General features: G+C 40.6%; 1 protein-coding gene across 2 annotated transcripts in view; it reads left to right on the top strand.

Annotated features, from left to right (window-relative positions):
- COL25A1 (collagen type XXV alpha 1 chain) overlaps positions 1-12,608 on the top strand; it is a 503,960-nt gene that overhangs the window by 476,878 nt on the left and 14,474 nt on the right. For both annotated transcript variants that reach the window (XM_003257720.4, XM_012499352.2), the window contains one exon: positions 1,194-1,247. In XM_003257720.4, the coding sequence (XP_003257768.1) occupies positions 1,194-1,247 (54 nt within the window). The remainder of the gene's footprint in view (positions 1-1,193; positions 1,248-12,608) is intronic.

Raw genomic sequence — 12,608 nt, 5'->3', positions numbered from 1 at the left:
ATCATGCTGGAATAGTTCCTGCATTTGCAAATATTATAATCAATTTTTTGTGAATCTAAGCATAGTCATATGGGCAATGAGCAAGTATACTTGAAGTCCTGGCTACAGTTTTAAGAATCTAAAAGAAATTCCCATCTTTTCAATTCTAAAAACTTGTTTCAGGCAGTCGTTATTTTCACTGGACCTCAGTGTTCTTAACATTCATTCAAATATCACCTCTTCTACCGCAGAAATCCTAATCCTGAACTAACCAGGGGGACAAAGGGGAATTATACCTTTAAGTCATCTTGGCTGCCTGGTTTGTGAGTTGTAAGCCTAGTGACCAGCCACAGCCGCAGAATCTATAAGAATGATTCCTTTCCTGTAAGCCCCTGCTGCCCCCAACAGAGCTGCAGAAAGTTTTTGGATTGAACAGTTACACACTGTTTTCATTTACTTAATAATTTTCTTCTACTTGTATAACTGTTCAAGCCTCTTAAACAGCTGAAAACAAGAGTTCAGAGCATGCCCGGCTAAGGGTGGCAGTGGGTGTAGAGAAAGGGCTTGAGGAAGAGGTGACAGGAAGGAAAAACAATTACATTTTTCTTCTTAAGATTGTGGGGCAAAGTGAAGATGCTTTATTTATTTATTTATTTATTTATTATTTATTTATTATTTTTTGAGACAGAGTCTTGCTCTGTTGCCCAGGCTGGAGTGCAGTGGCACGATCTCATTTCACTACAGTCTCAGCCTCCCGAGTAGGGGAATGCAGGCACCCGTCACCATGCCCAGCTAATTTTTGTGTTTTTAATAGAGATGGTGTTTCACCATGTTGGCCAGGCTGGCTGGCCTCAAACTCCTGACCTCAGGTGATCCACCCACCTCAGCCTCCCAAAGTGCTGGGATTACAGGCTTGAGCCACCACACCCGGCCAATGATGCTTTATTTAGTCAGAGGAAAAAGATATAATTAAATATGATATGCAGCTTTTTGTGTGTACCTTTCATTGAAACATGCAGTTATATAATTCATCCTTTTTGCATGAGTTTCTTGAAAACCGCTGGCCTGAAATAATCAAGCATAAAGCACTTTGAAAGGAGATGAGTTGTCTTAATGATATTCTTAGGCACCATTCACCTAGGAAAAATCCAGGATAAATTATAACTGCTATTCTTGCAGCCCTTGTGATATATCTCATATTATCTTTTTTTTAGGGTACAGATGGTCCTATGGGACCCCATGGCCCTGCAGGTCCCAAAGGAGAAAGAGTAAGTTGTTGCTGAGGTTATTAAGCTTGTACTAAAGAAAACACAGAGCATGGCTTTTCCATATTAATTGAACTGTTCATTTTTCAGAAGAAATAAAGGGCTATCTAATATTAAATAAAAAGAGATACCATCCTAAGTTCTATTCAGAGTCCTAATACTGAGAGAAGAAAACCACAGAGCATAAAATAGAACACGGCTGCCTTAAGAAAAACAATACATACATTTACATAGCTAAAATAAATAGCTCAGATGATTCTTCCTTCACCCATAAGGAAGATATTTTCATTTGGCCTTCATCCAGAAAGTCGAAGTTAATGGAGCTAAAATTTCCAGGAGTATGTATTCTGGTTGATAATCTTTTATATAAAGCTACTATACTCATTCAGAGTAGGTTATAACTTTTTTCCAAAGGAAATAATGAAACCTAAGTATTCTTTTCTGCACAGTTACAAATGCTCCCCCTTTTTTAAAGCTAAAGGATAGGCTGTTTTTCTTTAACCATAAGGAAATAATTTCAGTGCATTATAAAATGAAAACCTTTCACTAACCTCTCTATTGCTAGGCCACGTTTCCATATCTTCTTGGGGGAAAAAACGACATTCAGAATGGAAGATAAATGGTCATCTGTCTGGAACTTTCTTCTCTCTTCTCCCTGTCATGCGTATGCTCGCTCTCTCTCTCTCTCCCTCTCTCTCTCCCCCTTTCTGTTTTTCTCCCACGGTTTCTTTTCCTCACCTTGGAAATCTTAGAATTATTTTTGTGTGTCTGAGTGGAATTATGTCATCAATTTCCCTACCATCCAGGAGAGGATATAAAGAAAGTATTTTAATAGCGAAGTCTTCAAAATGTCGGAAAGATTCACTGTGCAAGTTTGTGGTCTTTTAAAAACTAGATAGATTTTCATCAGTCTGCGATAATTTGCTTTAAAAAAAGAGGGCCAGTAGTCATTTCTTTAACATACCTTCCAATTCCATAATTCTGTGTTCTGTAGAGTGAGCTCATTCATTCAGGAAATATTTACCAAATGCTACTATGTGCAAAGCATGGTATTACTACTAGTGTGAAATGGAAACACTCTCCTCCCACTTAGGTAAAGCCTATTTTGCTAATTTGCTTCAGTACATTGAATAATACCATTATAATTGATTAATTATCTCCTGGTCTTTTATTAATATTTTTATTAACATTTATTAATATATACTGAATGCTGCAAAAAAAGCAGCTATTCTTCCTGACCTAGAAGAGTTTACAATCTAATTGCAGAGAAAAAAAAAAGCATGAAGGAAATAACCAGAGAATGAGGCCAAAATACTACAAATAGTACAAGCTGTACAGTGATGAAGATTGGCTTTAATCCAAGAATGCTTGTAGAAAGAGATGAGTTCTAAGGGAACATGTAATCTGATTGTGCAATTGTCATATTTCTAAGATCAAACCAATGACTTCTGAAGATCATCTTAATTAAAAATATTTAAAAGCTAAAAGCCTCAACACTGCTGACACAGATTGGCTTTCAAGCATTTTATGAAGAAACCCAGCCCATGCACTAAAAATGGAGCAGCAAATCTCAGGCAGTCTTTTGGCAGAATGCCCTGGGGCTCAAGAGGGTTTACCGTGTGGTAAATCAGCTGCTACTTCCGATAGCTCCACAATGTCACAAGAGTATCAGGTCTCAGTGCTGGAGCAGAATTAACCAGAAGAGCAAATGAAATTGCTAAGAATTTTGAAGGCATAGTTTCAGTCAAATGGCGTGCAGTGTAAAGTGTTACTCTTGTATTTACTCAGCATGTTAACTATCTTAACTGGATCATATATCTGTACTCTCCAAGTGCCCCTCACTGGAAGTGCTAAACTGGAGTGTGATTCTCAGAGTTAATTGATGGAGGCGCCATCTGGACTCTCCTGAAAAAGTTTCAAATTTTAAAGAAGTCGGAATCAGCAAAGGGAGGTGTTCTAGGATAATACCTCAGTGTTGATGTGCAAATTAAAGAACCCGAATGAAATTAGAACAACCTAAAAGAAACCACACATTTGACAGGCAATGTTATTCAAACATTTTCAAGTGTATGATTGACAGCATCAATATTCCAGTCTGCAAGCACCTGATCCTCCCTACCTTAGCTGATTTCTTCATTTGGCTTTGGAACTCTATAAAGTGTGTTAAGCTTGAGAGGTTGAAAAATACTTTTGGAATTGCTTAATCCAGGAAAAGGAGTTGTACATTCAAATCCCTGTGTTAATATTTCATTCCTAAAAGTTTTCAAGCTGGAATCATTAGAATGCTTTTTGGCTCTAAGTGACAAATTCAAAATGGCTTACATGATAAAGAAATACATTATTTTATATAAGAAAATATTCAGGGGTGGAGCCAAGATGGCCGAATAGGAACAGCTCCGGTCTCCAGCTCCCAGCCCCAGCGACACAGAAGACGGGTGATTTCTGCATTTCTGCTTGAGGTACCGGTTTCATCTCACTAGGGAGTGCCTAACAGTGGGTGCAGGACAGTCGGTGAAGCGCACTGTGCGCGAGCCGAAGCAGGGCGAGGCATTGCCTCACTCGGGAAGTGCAAGGGGTCAGGGAGTTCCCTTTCCTAGTCAAAGAAAGGGGAAGCAGACGGCACCTGGAATATCGGGTCAGTCCCATCCTAATACTGCGCTTTTCCAACGGGCCTGGAAAACGGCACACTAGGAGATTGTGTCCCGCACCTGGCTCGGAGGGTCCTATGCCCACGGAGGAGTCTCGCTAATTGCTAGCACAGCAGTCTGAGATCAAGCTGCGAGGCGGCAGCGAGGCTGGGGGAGGGGCGCCCGCCATTGCCCAGGCTTGCTTAGGTAAACAAAGCAGCCAGGAAGCTCGAACTGGGTGGAGCCCACCACAGCTCAAGGAGGCCTGCCTGCCTCTGTAGGCTCCACCTCTGGGGGCAGGGCACAGACAAACAAAAACTCTGCAAGAACTTCCACAGACTTAAATGTCCCTGTCTGACTGACAGCTTTGAAGAGAGTAGTGGTTCTCCCAGCATGCAGCTGGAGATCTGAGAACGGTCAGACTGCCTCCTAAAGTGGGTCCCTCACCCCTGAGCAGCCTAACTGGGAGGCACCCCCCCAGTAGGGACAGACTGACACCTCATTCAACCCGGTACTTCTCTGAGACAAAACTTTCAGAGGAACTATCAGACAGCTGAATTTGTGGTCTCACGAAAATCCGCTGTTCTGCAGCCACTGCTGCCGACACCCAGCCAAACAGGGTCTGGAGTGCACCTCTAGTAAACTCCAACAGACCTGCAGCTGAGGGTCCTGTCTGGTAGAAGGAAAACTAACAAACAGAAAGGACATCCACACCAAAAACCCATCTGTACATCACCATCATCAAAGACAAAAAGTAGATAAAACCACAAAGATGGGGAAAAAACAGACCAAAAAAACTGGAAACTCTAAAAAACAGAGCACCTCTCCTCCTCCAAAGGAACGCAGTTCCTCACCAGCAACGGAACAAAGCTGGATGGAGGATGACTTTGATGAGTTGAGAGAAGAAGGCTTCAGACGATCAAACTACTCTGAGCTACGAGAGGAAATTCAAAACAACAGCAAAGAAGTTAAAAACTTTGAAAAAAAAATTAGAAGAATGGATAACTAGAATAACCAATGGAGAGAAGGGCTTCAAGGAGCTGATGGAGCTGAAAGCCAAGTTTCGAGAACTACGTGAAGATTGCAGAAGCCTCAGTAGCAGATGCGATCAACTGGAAGAAAGGGTATCGCTGATGGAAGAGGAAATGAATGAAATGAAGAGAGAAGGGAAGTTTAGAGAAAAAAGGATAAAAAGAAATGAACAAAGCCTCCAAGAAATTTGGGACTATGTGAAAAGACCAAACCTACGTCTGATTGGTGTACCTGAAAATGATGGGGAGAATGGAACCAAGTTGGAAAACACTCTGCAAGATATTATCCAGGAGAACTTCCCCAATCTAGCAAGGCAGGCCAGCATTCAGATTCAGGAAATACAGAGAACGCCACAAAGATACTCCTCGAGAAGGGCAACTCCAAGACACATTATTGTCAGATTCACCAAAGTTGAAATGAAAGAAAAAATGTTAAGGGCAGCCAGAGAGAAAGGTCGGGTTACCCACAAAGGGAAGCCCATCAGACTAACAGCTGATCTCTCAGCAGAAACTCTACAAGCCAGAAGAGAGTGGGGGCCGATATTCAACATTCTTAAAGAAAAGAATTTTCAACCCAGAATCTCCTATCCCCCCAAACTAAGCTTCATAAGTGAAGGAGAAATAAAACACTTTACAGACAAGCAAACGCTGAGTGATTTTGTCACCACCAGGCCTGCCCTAAAAGAGCTCCTGAAGGAAGCACTAAACACGGAAAGGAACAACCGGTACCAGCCACTGCAAAAACATGCCAAATTGTAAAGACCATTGAGACTAGGAAGAAACTATAGCAACTAACGAGCAAAATAACCAACTAACATCATAATGACAGGATCATATTCACACATAACAATATTAACGTTAAATGTAAATGGGCTAAATGCTCCAATCAAAAGACACAGACTGGCAAACTGGATAAGGAGTCAGGACCCATCAGTGTGCTGTATTCAGGAAACCCATCTCACGTGCAGAGACACACATAGACTCAAAATAAAGGGATGGAGGAAGATCTATCAAGCAACTGGAAAACAAAAAAAGGCAGGGGTTGCAATCCTAGTCTCTGATAAAATAGACTTTAAACCAACAAAGATCAAAAGAGACAAAGAAGGCCATTACATAATGGTAAAGGGATCAATTCAACAAGAAGAGCTAACTATCCTAAATATATATGCACCCAACACAAGAGCACCCAGATTCATAAAGCAAGTCCTGAGTGACCTATAAAGGGACTTAAACTCCCACACAATAATAATGGGAGATTTTAACACCCCACTGTCAGCATTAGACAGATCAACGAGACAGAAAGTTAACAAGGATATCCAGGAATTGAACTCAGCTCTACATAAAGTGGACCTAATAGACATCTACAGAACTCTCCACCCCAAGTCAACAGAATATACATTTTTTTCAGCACCACACCACACCTATTCCAAAATTGACCACATAGTTGGAAGTAAAGCTCTCCTCAGCAAATGTAAAAGAACAGAAATTATAACAAACTGTCTCTCAGACCACAGTGCAATCAAACTAGAACTCAGGATTAAGAAACTCACTCAAAACCACTCAACTACATGGAAACTGAACAACCTGCTCCTGAATGACTATTGGGTACATAATGAAATGAAGGCAGAAATAAAGATGTTCTTTGAAACCAACGAGAACAAAGACACAACATACCAGAATCTCTGGGACACATTCAAAGCAGTGTGTAGAGGGAAATTTATAGCACTAAATGCCCACAAGAGAAAGCAGGAAAGATCCAAAATTGACTCCCTAACATCACAATTAAAAGAACTAGAAAAGCAAGAGCAAACACATTCAAAAGCTAGCAGAAGGCTAGAAATAACTAAAATCAGAGCAGAACTGAAGGAAATAGAGACACAAAAAACCCTTCAAAAAATTAATGAATCCAGGAGCTGGTTTTTTGAAAAGATCAACAAAACTGATGGACCGCTAGCAAGACTAATAAAGAAGAAAAGAGAGAAGAATCAAATAGATGCAATAAAAAACGAAAAAGGGGATATCACCACCGATCCCACAGAAATACAATCTACCATCAGAGAATACTACAAACACCTCTATGCAAATAAACTAGAAAATCTAGAAGAAATGGATAAATTCCTCGACAAATACACCCTCCCAAGACTAAACCAGGAAGAAGTTCAATCTCTGAATAGACCAATAACAGGTTCTGAAATTGTGGCAATAATCAATAGCTTACCAACCAAAAAGAGTCCAGGACCTGATGGATTCACAGCTGAATTCTACCAGAGGTACAAGGAGGAACTGGTACCATTCCTTCTGAAACTATTCCAATCGATAGAAAAAGAGGGAATCCTCCCTAACACATTTTATGAAGCCAGCATCGTCCTGATACCAAAACCTGGCAGAGACATAACCAAAAAAGAGAATTTCAGACCAATATCCTTGATGAACATTGATGCAAAAATCCTCAATAAAATACTGGCAAACCGAATCCAGCAGCACATCAAAAAGCTTATCCACCATGATCAAGTGGGCTTCATCCCTGGGATGCAAGGCTGGTTCAACATACGCAAATCAATAAATGTAATCCAGCATATAAACAGAACCAAAGACAAAAACCACATGATTATCTCAATAGATGCAGAAAAGGCCTTTGACAAAATTCAACAACCCTTCATGCTAAAAACTCTCAATAAATTAGGTATTGATGGGACGTATCTCAAAATAATAAGAGCTATCTACGACAAACCCACAGCCAATATCATACTGAATGGGCAAAAACTGGAAGCATTCCCTCTGAAAACTGGCACAAGACAGGGATGCCCTCTCTCACAGCTCCTATTCAACATAGTGCTGGAAGTTCTGGCCAGAGCAATCAGGCAGGAGAAGGAAATAAAAGGTATTCAATTAGGAAAAGAGGAAGTCAAATTGTCCCTGTTTGCAGATGACATGATTGTATATCTAGAAAACCCCATTGTCTCAGCCCAAAATCTCCTTAAGCTGATTAGCAACTTCAGCGAAGTCTCAGGATACAAAATTAATGTACAAAAATCACAAGCATTCTTGTACACCAATAACAGACAAACAGAGAGCCAAATCATGAGTGAACTCCCATTCACAATTGCTTCAAAGAGAATAAAATACCTAGGAATCCAACTTACAAGGGATGTGAGGGACCTCTTCAAGGAGAACTACAAACCACTGCTCAATGAAATAAAAGAGGATACAAACAAATGGAAGAACATTCCATGCTCATGGGTTGGAAGAATCAATATCGTGAAAATGGCCATACTGCCCAAGGTAATTTATAGATTCTATGCCATCCCCATTAAGCTACCAAGGACTTTCTTCACAGAATTGGAAAAAACTACTTTAAAGTTCATATGGAACCAAAAAAGAGCCCGCATCGCCAAGTCAATCCTAAGCCAAAAGAACAAAGCTGGAGGCATCACGCTACCTGACTTTAAACTATACTACAAGGCTACAGTAACCAAAACAGCATGGTACTGGTACCACAACAGAGACATAGATCAATGGAACAGAACAGAGCCCTCAGAAATGATGCCGCATAGCTACAAGTATCTGATCTTTGACAAACCTGACAAAAACAAGAAATGGGGAAAGGATTCCCTATTTAATAAATGGTGCTGGGAAAACTGGCTAGCCATATGTAGAAAGCTGCAACTGGATCCCTTCCTTACACCTTATACAAAAATTAATTCAAGATGGATTAAAGACTTATATGTTAGACCTAAAACCATTAAAATCCTACAAGAAAACCTAGGCAATACCATTCAGGACATAGGCGTGGGCAAGGACTTCATGTCTAAAACACCAAAAGCAATGGCAACAAAAGCCAAAATCGACAAATGGGATCTCATTAAACTAAAGAGCTTCTGCACAGCAAAAGAAACTATCATCAGAATGAACAGGCAACCTACAGAATGGGAGAAAATTTTTGCAACCTACTCATCTGACAAAGGGCTAATATCCAGAATCTACAATGAACTCAAACAAATTTACAAGAAAAAAACAAACAACCCCATCAAAAAGTGGGCAGAGGACATGAACAGACACTTCTCAAAAGAAGACATTTATGCAGCCAGAAAACACATGAAGAAATGCTCATCATCACTGGCCATCAGAGAAATGCAAATCAAAACCACAGTGAGATACCATCTCACACCAGTTAGAATGGCCATCATTAAAAAATCAGGAAACAACAGGTGCTGGAGAGGATGTGGAGAAATAGGAACACTTTTACACTGTTGGTGGGACTGTAAACTAGTTCAACCATTGTGGAAGTCAGTGTGGCGATTCCTCAGGGATCTCGAACTAGAAATACCATTTGACCCAGCCATCCCATTACTGGGTATATACCCAAAGGACTATAAATCATGCTGCTATAAAGACACATGCACACGTATGTTTATTGCGGCACTATTCACAATAGCAAAGAGTTGGAACCAACCCAAATGTCCAACAACGATAGACTGGATTAAGAAAATGTGGCACATATACACCATGGAATACTATGCAGCCATAAAAAATGATGAGTTCGTGTCCTTTGTAGGGACATGGATGAAACTGGAAAACATCATTCTCAGTAAACTATCGCAAGGACAAAAAACCAAACACCGCATGTTCTCTCTCATAGGTGGGAATTGAACAATGAGAACTCATGGACACAGGAAGGGGAACATCACACTCCGGGGACTGTTGTGGGGTGGGGGGAGGGGGGAGGGACAGCATTAGGAGATACACCTAATGCTAAATGACGAGTTAATGGGTACAGGAAATCAACATGGCACATGGATACATATGTAACAAACCTGCACATTGTGCACATGTACCCTAAAACCCTAAAGTACAATAAAAAAAAAAAAAAAAGAAAAACTACCTCCAAAAAAACAAAAAACAAACAAAAAAAAAAGAAAATATTCAAAGGAGGACTCTAGGTTTTGCTTGGGAGCCCTTTTCCACATGATGGCATTGTCTTCTGACCACAGACAAGCTAGGCACAGTGGTCCAAGCATCCTCTCTGGTGAGACACTGGCAGAGAACAGGGAGACTCCCCCCATGTCTCTTCCTGAGCAGAGAGGAACCTTTCCCAGAGCTCCCGGCTGATGCCCCTGACACCTCATTTGCCAGAACTGGGTCAGCTGTCCATTTCTGAGGCAGTCACTGGCAAGAGAAATGGAATTGTCGTTAATAGCTTAAGTAATTATTGGGGGTGGGCTGTTCTAGAAGAGCAGTTTCACAGACACCTGTTTTAGTGACAGCTTTATTCAAATAAGCCATAGTATATTTGTTTTAAGAATAAGACAAAGCCAAGATTCTCAGGTGAGAAGGGAATGGTTATATCAAAATAATCTATGGAGATTTTTCCAATTAGACCCACCCTAATCTATGGAGTTATTTCAGTTATTTCAAACTAGACATAGTCCAGTTTATGTGGATCTCCCACTACACGTGCGTGTGTGCACACACACACAGATAGATAGATATAGATAGATACACACTTACACATACACACCTTACTAGTTATTTTATTTGGTTGTTTTTTTAGAGATAGAGTCTCACCTTGTTCCCCAGGCTGGTCTCAAACTCCTGGCCTCAAATGATCCTCCTGCCTTGAACTCCCAAAGTGCAAGGCATAAGCCATTGCACCCGTCCCTTGCTCCATTCTTAAAGGGACTGTTTTTGATATTTCACTATTAAGAAATATGCTGTAGATATTTTTTATAGATGTCTCTTAACAAATTAAGGAAATTTGCTTCTTAAAAAAATGTTTAATGTTTCATTTAAAATCTGGCCACTGTGCTGAGTGCAATAGCTTCTGCTTTGGTAATAACCGTGAAGTAATAATGAGTAAAAGTTCAAACTTTTATCATATTTATTTTCAGTAATCTCACCGGTACCATATTGCCTCTAGGCGACAGTGTTAATTAGTTCCACTGACCCCTCAAATTTAGATAAAGAAAATGCTAACAGGGACCTGAAATTTGCTCACATGGGAATCTGGAGAAACACAGGCATATCAGGTGGCTCTGCAGGCACTGTTATCAGCTGAACCTGGCGTTTTGCCGAGAAAAAAGATTTGCTAACCTTTAAACTCCTTCAGGGGTATGATAAAAGGAGATAAGATTTTCTGTTTGACTACTCATATAAAATCACCATTACTCCTGAAGTTTTCCTACTAAATACTGACAAACGCTTCAATTTGGAGATGGCAGCAGCAGAAAACACCATTTGAAATACAGAATATCTCTTTCTTTATCATCACAATTATTCTATTCACAAGATTACCTCCAATAACACTTATTCTTTATAAGCGTTCAAGAATATCATGTAAGATGGGGAAAGCTGTTCTATTTAAATAGGCACTTGGAGAGAAAGTGAGGAAGATAACATATACCTACCTTATCTAGCATTCAGAGGGGTTGAAAGTTTTTAACCCTCTTTTTCAGGCCAGGCACGGTGGCTCACGCCTATAATCCCAGCACTTTGGGAGGCTCAGGTGGGTGGATCACCTGAAGTCAAGACTTCCTGACCAGCCTGGCCAACATGGTGAAACCCCGTCTCTACTAAAAATACAAAAATTGGCCAGGCATGGTGGTGGGCACCTGTAATCCCAGCTACTCGGGAGGCTGAGGCAGAATTGTTTGAACCTGGGAGGTGGAGGTTGCAGTGAGCCAAGGTTGTGCCACTGCACTCTAGCCCGGGCAACAGAGCAAGACTCTGTCTCAAAATAAAAAATAAATAAAAAATAAATAAATCCTCTTTTTCAGAAAGGAAGCAAACGGTGTATATGATTATATAGATTCGTTTTGATTCATTCATTCAACAAACATTTACTGATGTGCCATACACTATTCTAAGCTATAAGGATGCTATAGGGAACAACAAAGCTAGAGGCCCCAGAACCCTCATGTGTGTATTCTAGTGAGGGTAGCAGAGAATAAGCAGGTCATAAGCTTTATGCATCTTCTGGTGTCTAAGGGCTGTGAAATAAAATATAGCTGAGGGTAGGAAGTGGGCAATCAAGAAAGGGTTTCCCTGAATAATTGTTTTTTGATAGAAGAAAAGGTATTTCAGGCCAGGCACTGTGGTTCAAGCCTGTAATCCCAACACTTTGGGAGTCCAAGGTGGGAGGATTGCTTGAGGCCCCAGAGTTCAAGACCAGCCTGGACAACATAGTAAGACCCCCATCTCTACAAATAATTTAAAAACTACCTGGGCATAGTGGTGCTCGCCTGTAGTCCCAGCTACTCAGGAGGTCGAGGTGGGAGGATCACTTAGGCCCAGTAGTTTAAGGTTTCAGTGAGCCATGATCATGCCACTGCACTCCAGCCTGGATGAAAGAGGGAGACCCTGTCTCAAAAAAGAAAGGCACTTTATTCTTACATTTAAAGGTGCTAACAAAATAATTAGTAACAAACAAATGTTTCACACTAATGCCAAAGAAACCTAAGTATAGCATCTGAGATATGCAAATGCTTTTGCACAGCTGGCCAGCAGCAATCTTGTGCTGCCCCTCTTTCAAAGGTGATTTAGTAAAAGATGCTACTGTGGATTACTTTCCAAATATCACTGGCAGTGACTCTGCAAGAGCCTAAATCTTTGAGATTTTCTTAGAATGGTCCTTGAAATAGAGGCTTTAGACATAGGGCATGAGAGAAAGTGTGTGAATGTAGGTGTGTGTGTATGATTTGAACTTTCTA

Source organism: Nomascus leucogenys, chromosome 9 (genome assembly GCF_006542625.1).
Source record: "Nomascus leucogenys isolate Asia chromosome 9, Asia_NLE_v1, whole genome shotgun sequence".
NCBI classification, from domain to species: Eukaryota; Metazoa; Chordata; class Mammalia; order Primates; family Hylobatidae; genus Nomascus; species Nomascus leucogenys.
Note: the sequence above shows the minus strand (reverse complement) of the source record. Positions and strands in the feature narration are given on the sequence as shown.